At 44.7% G+C, this 17,069-nt stretch overlaps 1 protein-coding gene across 14 annotated transcripts in view; it reads left to right on the top strand.

The window, feature by feature from the left end:
* The window catches only part of LRRFIP2 (LRR binding FLII interacting protein 2), a 143,281-nt gene that overhangs the window by 72,541 nt on the left and 53,671 nt on the right, over positions 1-17,069 (top strand). For 6 of the 14 annotated variants that reach the window (XM_062216013.1, XM_062215997.1, XM_062216010.1 and 3 more), the window contains 8 exons: positions 1,191-1,232; positions 3,164-3,229; positions 6,805-6,879; positions 8,244-8,291; positions 8,373-8,417; positions 9,189-9,236; positions 9,657-9,713; positions 13,383-13,451. The exons of 5 other annotated variants lie outside the window; for them this stretch is intronic. In XM_062216013.1, coding sequence (XP_062071997.1) covers positions 1,191-1,232; positions 3,164-3,229; positions 6,805-6,879; positions 8,244-8,291; positions 8,373-8,417; positions 9,189-9,236; positions 9,657-9,713; positions 13,383-13,451 — 450 coding nt within the window. The remainder of the gene's footprint in view (positions 1-1,190; positions 1,233-3,163; positions 3,230-6,804; positions 6,880-8,243; positions 8,292-8,372; positions 8,418-9,188; positions 9,237-9,656; positions 9,714-13,382; positions 13,452-17,069) is intronic. 3 more of the 14 variants (XM_062216024.1, XM_062216003.1, XM_062216032.1) reach the window with 2 other exon arrangements.

The following is a 17,069-nucleotide window of genomic DNA, read 5'->3' as shown; positions in this document are numbered from 1 at the left end:
TCTGTGTTTCCAGGCAGTTCCATGGAACAACCTGTTTTCATGCTGCAGTTAGTTTCTTTGTAAGCAGGGTCAGATCAGTTATGTGCTCTGCCTCATTGGGCATTCCTTGCTGTCCATTCCTTGCTGTCATTGTTTTTTGAACGATGAAAAATGGTGGTGACAGTCACAGTAATAAAGCATGCAGCACCTTTGACTTTAGAGCTCTTCAGCCTTGCATTTGGACTCCTTTATTGTTTTGTCCTGTGGTGTAGTGAGATCCGGTCATCTCACCATTGCTGATTAGTAATTTTATTTGAAAGAAAAATGAGCAGTTTTAAGTATACATCCACTTTAGCATTAATTTATACTAGGAAGAGTAGGAAGAAAGACATTTTGTAATTCAAATATAATGGCTTTTTTTCTAAGATTTATTTTATTTATATGAAAGACAGAGTTACAGAGAGAGAGGTAGAGCCAGAGAGAGAGAGGTCTTCCATTCCATTGGTTCACTACCCAGATGACCACAATGGCCAGAGCTGAGCTGATCTGAAACCAGGAGACAGGCGCTTCTTCCGGGTCTCCCACGTGGGTACAGGGACCCAAGGACTTGGGCCATCTTCTACTGCTTTCCCAGGCCACAGCAGAGAGCTGGATCGGAAATGGAGCGGCCAGGATGCGAACCAGCACCCATATGGGATGCCAGTGCTGCTGGCTGGGGCTTTAACCTCCTGTGCCACAGCGCCGGCCCTGTATTATTGCTTTTTTTTTTTTTTTTAAATGTTTTTATTTATTTGAAAGGCAGTGTGACAGAGAGACGGAGACAGATACCTCCCATTTGCTGATTCACTTTCCACATGCCTGCAACAGCCAGGGTTGCTGGGACAGTCCAAAACCAGGAGCTCAGAGCTCCATTTGGGTCTCCCTTGTGGGGGACAGGGTCCTGAGCACTTGAGCCATCATTTCCTGACTGCATTAGCATATAGCAGGATCAGAAGCGTGGAGTAGCTGGGATTTGAATGGCTGCTTAGATCTGGAATGTGGATGTCCCAGGTGGCACCTTGCACCACAGCACTTGCCATAACATAATAGCTTTCCTATTTAGTATTTTAAAATATTATTGGATTTTTAATAACTGTAGGTTTTATTTTCCCCCTCTTTATATTTTTGAATTTGGAAATGCAATCAACTTTCACCTTTTTCCTGAAATCCAGTATGGTCCCCTCAAGGACAGATCGTCAAGACTTTCATCATTAGTATGTAGTGCATGGCTTTGTGTTTCATATGGTGTTTTACTTTATAATCATTTGTTGGTGTTAGTCATAGATTGTAAATAAATTGTACAGCTTTGCTATGATCTTCTGGGGAAAATGTGTGATTAACAAAGCAAAAACTTATTTTGTGTTTGTGATATAATTTTTTATTGGAATAGTAATTTTCTCTTAGAGTTTCAAGATGAAATGGAAATGATTTGCATCTTCATTTAGAGCTGAAGATTGGTGGTGATAACTGATCTCAAAGTGAGGAACCACTCACCTCACACAGACTCATTGCCCTAGAAAACATGTTTCTAACAGTGCCTTTTATTTTTTTTTTAGAGATTTATTTATTTTTTTGAATGGCAGAGTTGCCAAGAAGCAGAGGCAGGGAGAAAGGTCTTCTATCTGCTGGGTCACTCCCCAAATAGCTGCAACAGCCAGAGTTGAACTGATCCCAAGCTAGGAGCCTGGGCCATCTTCCACTGCTTTCCCAGGCCATAACAGAGAGCTGGATTGGAAGTGGAGAAACTGGGACTTGAACCAGCACTCATATGTGATGCTGGCACTGCAGGCAGCGGCTTTACCCAGTGCACCACAGTGCTGGCCCCAGTGTTTGTTTAAGTGTTTATTTTATTTGAAAAGGGAAGAGAGTGAGAGAAAGGAAGGAAAGGGGAAGAAAAGGAAGGAAGAGGAAAGGAGGAAAGGAGATGGTATCTTCCATTTGCTGATTGACTCCCAGGGCTGGGCCAGGCTGAAGCCAGGAGCCCAGGTCTCCCACATGGTATCAGAAGCCTAAGCACTTGAGCTATCAGTCCCTGTCTTCCACAGTGCATTAGCAGTAGGTCAGATCAGAAGCAGAGGAACCAGGACTCAAACTGCCTCTCCAATATGGGAAGTGGGTGTCCCAAGCAGCTTACCCCGCTTTGGAACAGTGCCAGCCCCTCCAACAGCGTGTTGAAACAGGCCCAGTTGCGTTTCATTTTGTATGTCACAGGCTAGCAAGTGTGAAGTTGCCATACATAAAACATCCAGTAGTGATAGACAATGCCTGAAATGTTTAGTCCAAGTGTTTTGGTTTAGCTTGGTTTGTTTTTATGGTATTTCACATTAGCCAAGCAAGTAGATGTAGCTTGTTTTTCTTTGGACGATGTTATGTGAATAGGCTGCTAGAGTTTCTAGACCAGGTGAGTGTGGATATCTCTTAAAATGTTTGCAGTAATGTATAAAAAAGATGCATATTCAAAAATAGAGAACTGAGTTTATAGTCATTGATTTGGACTGTATCATGGGAGAAGATTTGCTTAGAGTAGAACCATCTGTTGCCTTTGGCTCTAAAAAGGTACGGTATTTATAGCTGCACTCCCTTGTTTCAGGAGAGCAAGTCATGCTCCTGACCTCCGAGGGCCTTGCATAGGATGACCATTTAGTAACACTGCTGCAGTGTTGGGTCCTCCATTCTGTGTTGACAGGTCTCCCCCGAGCACCACTCACTGGGTTAAGAGTATTGTCTGGGGAAATGCAACCTCATGTTCTTTATTTGGTCACTTCTGTTTTGGTTGAGCCAAAAGATTGCTTGTTAGCCTTTGGGTAAGGAATATTATGAAAGAAGGTAACTCTCTTTGTCACCTTCATAAAGAAGATAGAGAGACTCAAATGAGTTGTGGGATGAAGGTCCTCACAGATCGCTTGCCTGGTTTAAGTCCTAGTCAGTTTTTGTTTCCTGGGCACAGGGGAGAGGCAGGATTGCAGATGTGTGGGTAGGCCCTGTACCTAGCCGCTCACATGCAGTGAACCATCCACTAACAGATGGGGAGCAGATCGCATGCAGCCTGGCCTATGCGTCTTATAGACCTTTGTGTGTGTGATTTTACGATGCTGCATTTTTAAAACTTTACTGTGTGTTAATTAAGTTAAATATTTACTTCCAGAATCATTCTTACACGCCCTCTTATGGAACGAAGAACAGGTCATCTGGTTCTCATAAGGACCCACTGGTTAGTTCTCTTGTGTCATCTTTAGGGAATTTAAGAATTGTGACTGCTTTGGTGTGCTCCTAAGGCATTATGGAAATTCGATAATGGACTGAAACACAACTTATTAGAACGTCATTTAAATTTTTTTAATTTTCAGGAGTTAGTATCAAATTAGCATATGCTTAGTACTCCAGGGGCTACAGTTAGTAAAGTAGTACAGGAAGCTCATTGACAGGTATTTTCATTTATCAGTTATCTTTTGGAATATGCCTTAAGGATAGATTTAGTGAGCTTTGCATCCTTATGTTAGAAATTTGAATTGGTTTGGCTATAGTGTTATGGGCATTACCAAACTCAAAAAAATAAGTTTTTGTTTGCTTTTTGTTTTTTTTTTTTAAGATTTACTTATTTGAAGGTCTGTTACACAGAGAGATCTTTAATTTGCTGGTTTAGTCCCCAGATGGCTGCAATGGTTGGGCCAGGGTGAAGTTAGGAGCTTCATCCGGGTCTCCTATGTGGATGGCAGGGACCCATTTTCTGCTGCTTTTCCCAGGCCATTAGCAGGGAGCTAGATCAGAAGTGGAGCAGCCATGTAGCAACCCTATATTGGATGCCAGCTTTGCAAGTAGAGACTTTACCCAGTATGTCACAATGCTGGCCTCATAAGTTTTCTTTCTTTCTTCTTTTTTTGTTTTTTAATTTGTTTTATTTATTTGAAAGGCAGAGTTACAGAGAGAGGGAAGACACACAGAGAGATCTTCCATCTGCTGGTTCATTCCTGAGATGGCCACATCAGCCAGGGCGTGGGCCAGCCTGAAACCAGGGGTCAGGAGGTTTATCGGGGCTTCCCATGTGGGTGCAGGGGCCCAAGCACTTGGGCCATTTGCTGCTGTTTTCCCAGACGTATTAGCAGGGAGCTGGATCAGAAGTAGAGCAGCTGGGACTGGAATCAGATGCAGGGTTCTAGGTGGCAGTTTTACCCGCTATACCACAATGTGGCCACAAGTTTTTTCTCAAAGTTTGTTTGTTCTGCACTTGGAATACATTTTTTGGGTAGAAACAGTAAAGTATGTGGGGCCAGTGCTGTGGTGCAGCTAGTAATGCTGCTGCCTGCAGCGCCGGTTTCCCATTTGGGCACAGGTTAAGTCCTTGCTGCTCTACTTCCAGTCCAACTCCTGCTAATGCACCAGGGAAAAGCAGTGGAAGATGGCGCAAGTCCTTGGGCCCCTGCACTCACGTGGGAGACCTGGGAGAAGCTCCAGGCTCCTGCCATCAGACCGGTCCAGCTTCAGCCATTGTGACCATATTGAGAGTGAACCAGTGGGTGCAAGATCTCTCTTCCTCTGGTAACTGTCTTTCAAATTAATTAATTAAAAAAAAGAAACCATAAAGTATGTAATAATTGAATTCCCACGCTAGCGTGATGAAAAGTCTTTAATAAAACCGTAGAACTAATACGCTGTCTATTCTAGCCACCTGGCTATCCAACATTTCCATGGGGATGGGATGTCTCTAAGAAGCCCACTTTGGGTGCTAGGAACACCAGTTTCCTGTTGGGCTGTGACAGTACTGGCAAAGGAAATACAGTCCCAAGCTCGCTGCTAATTCACTGTTTCAGTGGTTTGGGTCAGGAGAGGATTGGGAGACTTTGGAATGCATTGGAGGGGCCCTAGCAGGAGGCCTTGGAGGATTGGGTGTTGGGTACTCTGCAGGGAGGGAGAGAGTCTGGCTCTTAGCTGAGGGGGTGGGTGGGTACACTGCATTTTCTAAGTTTTACTTGTTTCGTGTAGTCTGTTGAAAATGCCCTGCCTCTGCCTCATACCAGACTGTGTAGCGTGCATTCTTCTCCTTTGATAATTGAATTTGATCAATTTATTTTGGCAAGTGATGGAGCTAAGAAACATTTGAAAGCAAGTGATTCTTTAATCATTTCTGTGGCTTTCAAAAAACGATTATAAAAGTAGTAATTATTTAGTTGTCTAGATTTTTCTAGGGCATTTTAAAGTATGACATGAGAATAAATCACTTATTTCCATTCCAGTTTATCTGAAGGTTAACAATCTTGTTTTTATTGAAATTTTCTTTCTAATTTACTTTTTTTGGGAGACAGAAAAACAGACACAGATAGAGCAGGGGCTTTCGTCTGCTGGCTCACTCTCTGAACACCCACAATGGCGGGAGCTGGACCAGGGCCAGGGCCAAAACTGGGAGCCAGGATTACCATCCAGGTCTTGTGTGCAGGTGGGAGGAGTCAGGTTACTGTCTCCCAGGGTCTGCATTAGCTGGAAGCTGGAGTTAGGAGCCAGGGCCTGGACTCTAACTGGGATACTCAGGTGGGACGAGGGTATCTTAATCACCAGGCCAAATGCCTGCTCCTATTTTTTTTTTTTTTTAAGATTTATTTATTTTTTTTCAAAGGCAGAGTTAGAGCAGAGAGAGAGAGGCAAAGAGGTCCTCCATCCAGTGGTTCACTCCCCAAATGACTGTGAAGGCTGGAGCTGGGCCGATCTGAAGCCAGGAGCCAGGAGCCTCCTCTGGATCTCTCACAAGGGTGCAGGGGCCCAAGGACTTGGTCCATCTCCCACTGCTTTCCTAAGCCATAGCAGAGAGCTGGATTGGAAGTGGAACAGCCGGGACTCAAACCAGTGCCCTTATGGGATGCCAGCACTGCAGGCGGCAGCTTTACCCACTGTACCACAGTGTCTGCCCCCATTGTTGTAAAACTATTTTTAAACAAAAAATAATTAGTAATGACGTGGTTTCAAAACAGCTTTCTAAAAAATACTTCAATTGATGTATTTTCATGTAACACAGTGCTGTATCAAGATAGTGAAAGTGCACGGCTCACTAGGCTAATCCTCTGCCTTGCGGCGCCGGCACACCGGGTTCTAGTCCCAGTCAGGGCACCGATCCTGTCCCGGTTGCCCCTCTTCCAGGCCAGCTCTCTGCTGTGGCCAGGGAGTGCAGTGGAGGATGGCCCAAGTTCTTGGGCCCTGCACCCCATGGGAGACCAGGAGAAGCACCTGGCTCCTGCCATTGGAACAGCACGGTGCGCCTTCCGCGGCGGCCATTGGAGGGTTTACCAACGGAAAAAGGAAGACCTTTCTCTCTGTCTCCCTCTACTGTCCACTCTGCCTGTCCAAAAAAAAAAAAAAAAAGATAGTGAAAGTGAAGATTGCTGGTGTTTTTATATAACCACTATGAATAGTTATATCCTTGCATCAACTTCATAAGAAATTGTCTTAGGTCCATGAGGATTCTCTGACAAATATAACATCTTTCAAACAGTGAAGATGAAAGTGTATTGACTTATTAGATGATGACAGTCTAATTGAGTTCTACTCAAAAACGATAGTGAAGAAAAGGGGATAGCATGGCAGTATGGCCAACTTGCTCAACAAAACTCGAGTCTTTTCAAGGACAGTATTTAAATTTTAATACTGATTTTTTTGAGACTTAAAATAATTTTTACTTCAAGTTAGTATGATGCAGTGCTTTAAAGACTGTTTTGGAGGAGAAAGTTTTTTGCCTCTGTGCTCAAACTTTTTGTATTTGTTTTAACCTAAGAAAAATGTGTTTAATTTTGCTTTTTACAGAGTGGCCTCTACTTTGACCAGAGAAACTATAGCAGTCTTAGACATAGCAAACCCACCTCTACCTACTACACTCGGGTTTGTTTAAAGTTCCTTGGCTTCGTGTGTTTTATCTACTTTTAACACATTTCTAATCCCTCGTTTTGCATTTTTACTAGTGATATCTAATCTGTGAGTGTGTACATATTAGTTTTGCAACTGAATTCACATAGTCTGAGTGTGTCTTTAAACAGTGGCAACCACCAAATCACCACGTTGGTATGAGTATTACTAGTTACTAGTATTCTCATTTTTTTAATGAACAGATTTCAGACATTCAGCAAGTTCAAAGAATTGTGTAGTGAACACGACATGCCTACCAGTTATACAGTTTATTGTATTTCCTTCATCACAGAATTATCTGTCCATCAATCCATCTCATTTTTTGATGTATTCCAATGTAAGCTGGAGGCATCAGTATATTACAAGACTTTTTAAAGAGCTGACTCGTGAGAGTCTACACATGGGATACGAAGAATGTACTTCTTTCTTTTAGAATCTTGTTTTTTCAAGGCATTTCACACATTATTTAAAACACATTAAATGTGTAGCACATAATATATTTGAAATAATGTAGTTTACAAAACCTACACACACAACTGTAATACTCGTATTTTCCATGCCTGATTGAGTTTGCTGGAAAAACTGAAAATTGTATTCTCAGATGACATCAGGAAAAGATGAATCCCTTTTTTTAACAAAATGCTTTGTCCTCTTAGTGCATGAATGCATTGTGACTGGTACGAATTATCTGATTAAAGTAAGGCAGTTTGTCCATAGCATGTTTTGAAATACAGATTTCTAATCTCTCTCCCTCTCCCCCTCCCTCTCCCTCTCCCTCTCCCCCTCCCCCTCCCCCTCCCCCCTCCCCCCTCCCTCTCCCTCTCCCTCTCCCTCTCCCTCTCCCTCTCCCTCTCCCTCTCCCTCCCCCAATCTATTTTAAGTATTTGTAGCCTGAATTCATAGCTTATTTATCTGGTTCCCAACAACTGATTTGAGCTTGTTGGAGTCTGGGTTGAAATCATGGAAAATATCACAGGGACTTCTGGTGACTGGATGTAGCCATCATTTGTCACATTCTTTGCTCCATGATTCTCTTTTCTTTAGTGTTTTCTTAGGTTGCTGTCCCATATCCTAATAATAATGTTCAAAGACCAGCAAGACATAACCACGTTTATAAAAGGCTATCCTAAGTATTGTTCTTTGCTGTTATCCTTTACAGGTGATATTCAGAAAGGATTCTAATGGCTTGGGTTTTCGCGGCTTAATGTGTTTATAAACTACCTTAAGCACTCAGGAATGCTAATGAATTATTTGTATAAAATCATAAACTTAAGTATTCTGCCCTTGTGATGGTAAGACCGATTATTTGTTTTTGCTTATCTGTTTGTCTTTCTTTGCAGTCTTCTTCCCTGTACAGTGACCCTCTGGCGACATCTAAGAGTTATAGGGTTAGTACTTTCTAAGGAGTGTGTTGCCTTCAGAGCTACCAGTGGCTTTTCTTGGGGTTTAATAAAGTGTTTTTTTCATAGGCCTCCCCCCTTGCAGATTCTGGTCTGCTGAGAAGTGCCAGTCTGGTTTGTATTTTCCTCTTCCAGTGTGTGCACTGCTAGTGGGCCACTGTTGTGCTAATTCTTTGGCGTAGCAGCTTAACTCCTAAACAGGCAAAGACACCTGGCTTTACAGAAGATGCTACCCAGTGCTTCAAGTACAAAGCTTTAGGGCATTAAAAATAAGCATATCCTGTGGAGGTGATGCTGGCTGTTGGTAGCTCTTACTTAGAATCATTTTCTATAGAGAAGATAGATTTGCAGGGTCCTCCCACCCTCCCATCCATTGCCCAAGGAAGGGATGCCATGTTTTTCTTTGGGACAGCTATGACTTTGGCCATCTTAATACTAGGGTCTGACTAGAAAAGCATAAGTAACAGTTCTGTGTGATGTGGGAGCTCTGAGTTGTTGCTTTCAAGCTGTTGTTTGTTGTGTTGTGGGCTGGGACACTGGGATCTTGTAACTCAGTTTTACTGTGACAGTGGGCAAAAATGCTCTATATGAGTTTCCTTTTCTGCTCTGTTTCCTCTTTTGAGAAAAACTCAAATGCTAGTTTTCCTGTTTCATAGCATGGTGGTGAAAGAAGATTAATCAGTAGTTGTTGTAGTGATGATACGGGCACAGCCAGTTATGCATATAAATGAGGGTTACCACCTGCAGAGTCTTCACACTGGGAGAATGGACACTATACCATTCTTCAAAACTTTTTTTTTGGAACTGAATACTGCAAAAAGGTTGAGATGTTTTCAAAATCACTTTGATGCTGAAAAGATAAGTGGTATTTCTTTTGTTCTTTAGGCATCATTGTACGATGGTGGATTTTATAACTCTTACGGTTCTCGAACTGTAAGTGAAAATGGGGAGGTGGTGAAGAGCAGGGCGGTGTGGCTGGGTACAGTTTACTTAGGAAGGAGAGGTCATTTAATCTGACCGTAATTGCGTGATAAGCTGTGGTCAGTCGCCACTCTCACGCATGAGAAAGTGCCTGCTGCACGTCATGGAGGAAGGTGTGAGGGGAATTAGCAGAGAAGTCTCTGGCTGCTCAGCGGTTCCTCCTGAAGAAGTTCTGGGCAGCCCTTTCTCTCTTCTCCCTCCTGCCGTGGGCTGGTGGGTGTTGAAGGTGGGTGTGCGGCAGAGTTCCAGATCGGTCAGGACCCATACCTTCATCCTGGGAAATAGGCGAGTTAGCTCCAGGGTCACTGATGCAGACTCAGCAGACAAAGGAGCTGGTCGTTGTAAAAACCTTTCTTTTTGGAAACCTTATAGCCCTCTGAGTGCAGTTATTACTCATCAAGAACAAGTTCGGGCCGAAGCAGTCCTGCGGTAAGCTGTCTAGTCTCTGCATGCTTTATAGAAACTTCTGGTTGTTTCATTAACTTGTACTCACAGTTCAGATACTGAGGTTAAGGTGTGCTTCACTCTCTCTTGCATGCATAAGCGTGTTCTCTCAGTATGCAAACATAAGCACTAGTTTGTCCTCATGCATGGCGTCTGTGTGAATGTGATTTAGCACACGGTTTTTTCTTTCACAATTGAATTTTGTTGGTGTTGAGAATCAATACGTAGACATTTCAAGTTGCACACGATTCTTAACGTACTTGCCAAAAAAACCAGGAAGCCGTGTACTGTGATTCATTTTAAAAGTTAATCCAGTGAGTTTACAGCTTCAAATTTGGAGGCATATTTTCCTTGAGAGATTATCAAGCACCAGCATTTCCAAATGTTGAGTATAATTCCAACCATCTGACAGTCTAATATTACATATGCTACATATTTAAATATTCATTCTTTCATTGCACATTAACGGAATTATTTGGAAAATCGGAAGACTACAACCAATGAGGTTGTACAGTACACACAGTTCTCACAGGGTAAGGTAACCTTCAGAAACTCAAAAGAGTGTTTTTTTTGTTTGTTTGTTTGTTTTTTTGTAGGGAACGATTTTACCAAACAACAAGATAGGAGTAGAAATGTTGAAAATGTTTAAGACATTGAATGTACTACTGTGCCTCCAAACAGCTATATAGTATATATATATATATAAACCTATTAAATGTTTAACTGATAACTAAGAGAGTCAAAGTTCAGTAACCCACTCTTTTCTGTTTTTACCCCCATTCGCCAGCAAACGATTTCACCTCTTAAAAGCATTGCCCTTTAAATGGGATGAGGTGGGATTCTCCCTTTAATATTGTTTCTGGAGCTACTAAAATAATACATACAAAGTGGATGATAAAAATGTTCCTCCGCGTTGTTCAAGCAGGGAGACAGGTGATGTTCATCAGAGGTGGCTCTTTCTCCTCTGCTTCATCAGAAGCTGGACTCTCCTTGTTTTTATATATTTCTTTTTGAAGATTTTTTTATTTATTTGAAGGGCAGAGTCACAGAGAGGCAGAGTCAGAGAGAGAGGTCTTCCATCAGCTGGTTCACTCATCAAATGGCTGCAAAGGCTGGAGCTATGCCATTCTGAAGTCAGGATCCTCTTCCAGGTCTCCCACGTGGGTGCAGGGGCCCAAGGACTTGGACCATCTTCCACTGCTTTCCCAGGCCATAGCAGAGAGCTGGATCGGAAGTGGAGCAGCTGGGACTCAAACGGGCACCCAAATGGGATGCTGGCACTGCAGGCTGTTGGTTTACCTGCTGTGGCACAGTGCTGGCCCCTCTCCTTTTTTTTTTTTTTTTTTTTTTTTCCAGTCAAATCTTTAGTTTTTTGGCTAGCCACTTCAGCCTGATTTCCCTTGGCTTTTCTTTTTGTCCAACAGCTTACCCTTCCCTACTGCCTTTTTCAGCTTCCTTCCCTTTTGCAGGAGAAGGTTTAGCTGATAACCTCGCTGGCCTGCTCTGGGCTCTTCTTTCATGCCCTTCTGGCTGAGCGGACCTTCCTCTGGGACACGGTGGTGAGGAAGGAAGCGTGTGCCGGAGCCTGCAGGGTAGCTTTTGCGAAGCTGGGCTGCCTGCCTGCTGCAGCTCCGCCCCTCGCATGTCCTTTCTTAAAGGAGTCTGGACCTGGTACCATTTCTAAATGGCACTTCTCAAAAATGCCACTCTGGTATTTAATAGAAAATCACATAGGGATATTTAAGGAGATAAAAGCTTGTTGACATAAGGGAGAATTTATCTTTAACTCATTCTGTAATAAAATTCCATTTGGTAGTTCTTGGATCTGGTAGCATTTTTAATGTCCCAAGTGTGGTGACCCTCTGCAATCACAATATACTAATTACAATTAATAATTTACAATTTACTTTTAAAAATTTGTATTTATCTATTTGAGAGGCATTGACAGAGAGCTCCCACCCACTGGTTCACTCTCCAAATTCCCACAATTTGGGGCTGAGCCAGCCAAAGCTAGGAGGCAGGAACTCAAGCTGGGTCTCCTGTGGTAGTGCAGCGACCCCCGTGGGAGTGGCAGGGACATTGGTACTTGAGCCATCACTGCTGCCTCCAGAGTGCTTATTTTACAGGAAGCTGGAATCAAGAACAGAACCAGGACTTGATACTTGGCTCTCCAGTGTGGGGTGCTGGTGTCCAAAGCAGTGTCTCAACTGCTAGGCTAAACATCTGTCCTTGCTAACATGTCTGTGTATTTGTATTTATGTTTACATTTAAGATTTACTTATTTGAAAGGCAGAGTGTGAGAGTGAGGGAGATGTTCTTCTATCTGCTGGTTCACTCCCCAAATGGCTTAAATGACCAGGTCTGCACCAGGCAGAAGCCGAGAGCCTGGAACTCCATCCAGATCTCCTACGTGGGTGGCAGGGTCTCAAGCACTTGGGCCATCTTCACTGGTTTCCCAGGCGCATTAACAGGGAGCTGGATTGGAAGTGGAGCAGCAGTGACTCAAACCGGCATTCATTTGTGATGCTGGTGTCCAAGGCATGAGCTTTCAGTCAAGTGTGCCGTCCTGTTTTTGTGGGATGTCTTGGTCCTGCTTCATTTGCAAGTTGGGTTCAGACTTACTATCTTAGTGATGGCAGAATGGTTTCTCAGTGATGTCAGAATGGGGATGAACTGCAAACGCTGAGAGGAGTTTTCTGCTGAAGAGGTGCGGAGAAGACTGCCCCGTGGGGTGGTGTTAGACGCGTCTCCCCTGGGGAGAAGACTGCCCTGTGGGGTGGTGGTAGATGCGTCTCCCCTGGGGAGAAGACTGCCCCCGTGGGGTGGTGTTAGACGCGTCTCCCCTGGGGAGAAGACTGCTCTGTGGGGTGGTGGTAGACGCCTCTCCCCTGGGGAGAAGACCGCCCCGTGGGGTGGTGTTAGACGCCTCTCCCCTGGGGAGAAGACTGCCCTGTGGGGTGGTGGTAGATGCGTCTCCCCTGGGGAGAAGACTGCCCCCGTGGGGTGGTGTTAGACGCGTCTCCCCTGGGGAGAAGACTGCTCTGTGGGGTGGTGTTAGACGCGTCTCCCCTGGGGAGAAGACTGCTCTGTGGGGTGGTGTTAGACGCCTCTCCCCTGGGGAGAAGACTGCCCCGTGGGGTGGTGTTAGACGCATCTCCCCTGGCTGCACAGGGACACATAAAGGAAGATCAGACGCATCCCATCCCTGTTCTTCCGGGTAGAGAGTCTGTCTTCGACTTAGATTTTTTCCCTTTGAAATATTCTTTAAATTTCTTTCCCATACTAAAACATTAAGTATATTTACTGACCCCTGATAGAATCCTAAAGGGCCTGCAGGTTTAGAAAGCATGAAATCCTTACCTGGTTTTAGCTTTTTTGCTCATTTTGTCCTCTCCAATTTAACTGAAATACTAGATAAAGTTTGACTTTTACCTTGTATTTTTAAGTCTGCTTTTAAGGTTTGTGCTTTCTAGAAATATCTTGGTTTTGATTGACAATTCATCATGCCTTGTAATAGCATTTCTGTTGAATGGTACAAAGTACATTTGCCAGTTGTCATGCTTATATAGAGTTGTGTGTGCTTCTCAAAACCTTTCCTAATGTAAGATCACTGTAAGACCTTCAGTCTTTTCTATTATCTGCGTTAATATCTAGCTTACCGATGACGACGCCGTGAGCATTGTCTCTTCTGATCGTGCCAGTCATGGGCGAAGGGAAAGTGTGGTGAGCGTGGTTTGCATGCAGTCAAGTAGCATGAGTTCTGAGACAGCAGTGTGTGATCACATGAAATCTGTTAGAAAGTGAAAAATTACATTTTACAAAATGGGCATTTCCCTAAAATTTAGATGATTAATTTGCCTCATAAAATGTGTCCTTGAGAATACACACTTTCTGTGGGCTGTCCAAGTTATCATTAATAATTTGTCACATCTCTTACTGAAAACTTTGCAGCTTTTAGTCTTTGTTGAGGTTTTATGTACATTATGGGTTTGTGTGTACATTTCACCACAAACAAGTCTCTTACGCAAAATGAATGCTTTTACACTACACAGAACATGTGTCTATGGATTACAAATCATGTTGCTGTCGATTGCTCTCTTTACTAGTATGTTTAAGTTTAACCAATGTTTTTCTATGTGTCAAATGTGTGTTTAACAGTACTAATGGCAAAACAAAGAGTTCTACTCTGAATTCTTTGACTAGGTAATAATTATAGAGCCATATTAGAGTACAAATGATATAATTTCAGGTTATTCTTTCTTGAAGCTAGAAATCTCAGAGAGCTGGTGATATTTTTGTAAAATTTAAGAAACTGGTTTGGGACTTACACTGTTGAGGATGTCGTGGCAGCTTAAAGCTAGAATAAAGACCCTAAGAGGCTGCGGTTCCTTTAAGGAAATAGAAGGCCATTTCATGTGAGTCATATTATGTGCAAGGTTGTGAAACTACTGACGTTTTCTTAAATGTAACATCAAATGTTTGTGAGATTTGTTACCACAAATCCATTTATCTGTTTAAAGCAGGTGGGGTTCCTTAACAAACAAATGCTCATGGATAGTTTCAGTAGAAAGAATAAGCCAGAACACCTGAACATGTCTTGGAACACTGTAGAGTGGAAAGGGCAGGGACTTGAAGCACTAAATAAGTGCTTGACCTCGTGTCTGCTTCTGCCCACCAGTGTGTGTGGCAGTTGATTTGTAAGGAGGAAATGTTGGCTGTCTCTGTAGGTAGGCTTCATATATGGATTAAATGAATTTCTATATGGAAAACATCCATCAAAACTGAAATGTCGGTCTCAATAAATATTAGTGTGCATAAGTCCAAGTTGTGTTATTGTTTCTGTGAGTAGAAATACTGTTACTCGATTGTGTTACCCTTAGCACATTGTCCTGCATGTAAGCCTCTTTTGTCTCCGGTGCGGACTCCTGGAGTGCGGGAGTTTTGAGGCAAGGTGATGGGTCAGCTGATGAGTGAGGCAGGAGTGCGCAGCTGTTTATTCAGTGACTGCTGATGTGGTGCTGAGTGCTAGAAATAACGGGTAAACCAGACAGCAGATTCTCTACTTTGTGAACCTTCCATCCCCGTGGAAGGGAAAGAAAGTAAGCTAGTAAGTACAGGAAGTCCCTGGGATAGTGAAGAGAGAGAGCAGGTGATGGGAGAGGACAGTGGAGAGAGAGAGAGCAGGTGATGGGAGAAGACAGTTGGAGAAAGAGAGAGTAGGTGATAGGAGAGGGACGGTGGAGAGAGAGCAGGTGATGGGAGAGGACAGTGGAGAGAGAGAGAGCAGGTGATGGGAGAGGACAGTGGAGAGAGAGAGAGCAGGTGATGGGAGAGGACAGTGGAGAGAGAGAGAGCAGGTGATGGGAGAGGACAGTGGAGAGAGAGAGAGAGCAGGTGATGGGAGAGGACAGTGGAGAGAGAGTAGGTGATGGGAGAGGACAGTGGAGAGAGAGAGAGCAGGTGATGGGAGAGGACAGTGGAGAGAGAGAGAGAGAGCAGGTGATGGGAGAGGACAGTGGAGAGAGAGAGAGAGCAGGTGATGGGAGAGGACAGTGGAGAGAGAGTAGGTGATAGGAGAGGGACGGTGGAGAGAGAGCAGGTGATGGGAGAGGACAGTGGAGAGAGAGAGAGAGAGCAGGTGATGGGAGAGGACAGTGGAGAGAGAGAGAGAGCAGGTGATGGGAGAGGACAGTGGAGAGAGAGAGAGAGAGCAGGTGATGGGAGAGGACAGTGGAGAGAGAGAGAGAGCAGGTGATGGGAGAGGACAGTGGAGAGAGAGAGAGCAGGTGATGGGAGAGGACAGTGGAGAGAGAGAGAGAGCAGGTGATGGGAGAGGACAGTGGAGAGAGCAGGTGACGGGAGAGGACAGTGGAGAGAGAGAGAGAGCAGGTGATGGGAGAGGACAGTGGAGAGAGAGAGAGCAGGTGATGGGAGAGGACAGTGGAGAGAGAGAGAGAGAGCAGGTGATGGGAGAGGACAGTGGAGAGAGAGAGAGAGCAGGTGATGGGAGAGGACAGTGGAGAGAGAGAGAGTAGGTGATGGGAGAGGACAGTGGAGAGAGAGAGAGAGAGCAGGTGATGGGAGAGGACAGTGGAGAGAGAGAGAGAGCAGGTGATGGGAGAGGACAGTGGAGAGAGAGAGAGCAGGTGATGGGAGAGGACAGTGGAGAGAGAGAGAGAGCAGGTGATGGGAGAGGACAGTGGAGAGAGAGCAGGTGATGGGAGAGGACAGTGGAGAGAGAGAGAGCAGGTGATGGGAGAGGACAGTGGAGAGAGAGCAGGTGATGGGAGAGGACAGTGGAGAGAGAGCAGGTGACGGGAGAGGACAGTGGAGAGAGAGAGAGAGCAGGTGATGGGAGAGGACAGTGGAGAGTGAGCAGGTGATGGGAGAGGACAGTGGAGAGAGAGAGAGCAGGTGATGGGAGAGGACAGTGGAGAGAGAGCAGGTGATGGGAGAGGACAGTGGAGAGTGAGCAGGTGATGGGAGAGGACAGTGGAGAGAGAGAGAGCAGGTGATGGGAGAGGACAGTGGAGAGAGAGAGAGAGCAGGTGATGGGAGAGGACAGTGGAGAGAGAGAGAGAGCAGGTGATGGGAGAGGGCACCTGGAAGCCCACTCATGTTGGGGGCCGGGGGTGGCCTTTTGGGTGGAGAGTCGCAGATGGCTTCTCTGGGGAAGTGACCTTTGAGCTGTAACCGAAGTGTCAGATGCCAGCTGCTTTCCAGAGTCGTGCTGAAGCCCCAAGTGCAAAGAACTGGATGTGTTTGGGGAACCAGGAGCCAGTGTGGTTCCTTTCCTTCTTAGCTGTGCCTTGGGGAAATATGAAAAGGAGAGTAGCCGGTGCTGCGGCTCAGTAGGCTAATCCTCTGCCTGCGGTGCTGTCACCCTGGGTTCTAGTCCTGGTTGGGGTGCCGGATTCTGTCCCGGTTGCTCCTCTTGCAGACCAACTCTCTGCTGTGGCCCGGGAAAGCAGTGGAGGATGGCTCAAGTGCTTGGGCCCTGCACCCCATGGGAGATCAGGAGGAAGTGCCTGCCTCCTGGCAGCGTGCCTGCCGTAGCGGCCACTTGGGGGTGAACCAGCGGCAAAAGGAAGACCTTTCTTTCTGTCTCTGTCTGTCCAAAAAAAAAAAAAAAAAAAAAAAAAAAAAAGAAAAGAAAAGGAGGTAATGTAGAAATGGGGCAGAAGACAATAATTCTGTGTTCCACGTGTATGTGCCTAACAGGTTGTGTGAAATACAGTAAAGACTTTAGATAGATACTATACTGGAAAACCCCTCTTGAGGGTTCCGTCTTTTTTTTTTTTTTTTTTTTTAAAGATTGATTTATTTATTTGAAAAGCAGAG

The sequence above is a fragment of the Lepus europaeus genome, chromosome 2 (assembly GCF_033115175.1).
Source record: "Lepus europaeus isolate LE1 chromosome 2, mLepTim1.pri, whole genome shotgun sequence".
NCBI lineage: Eukaryota > Metazoa > Chordata > Mammalia > Lagomorpha > Leporidae > Lepus > Lepus europaeus.
The sequence above is the reverse complement of the archived record's forward strand: the minus strand, read 5'-3'. Positions and strand labels throughout refer to the sequence as shown.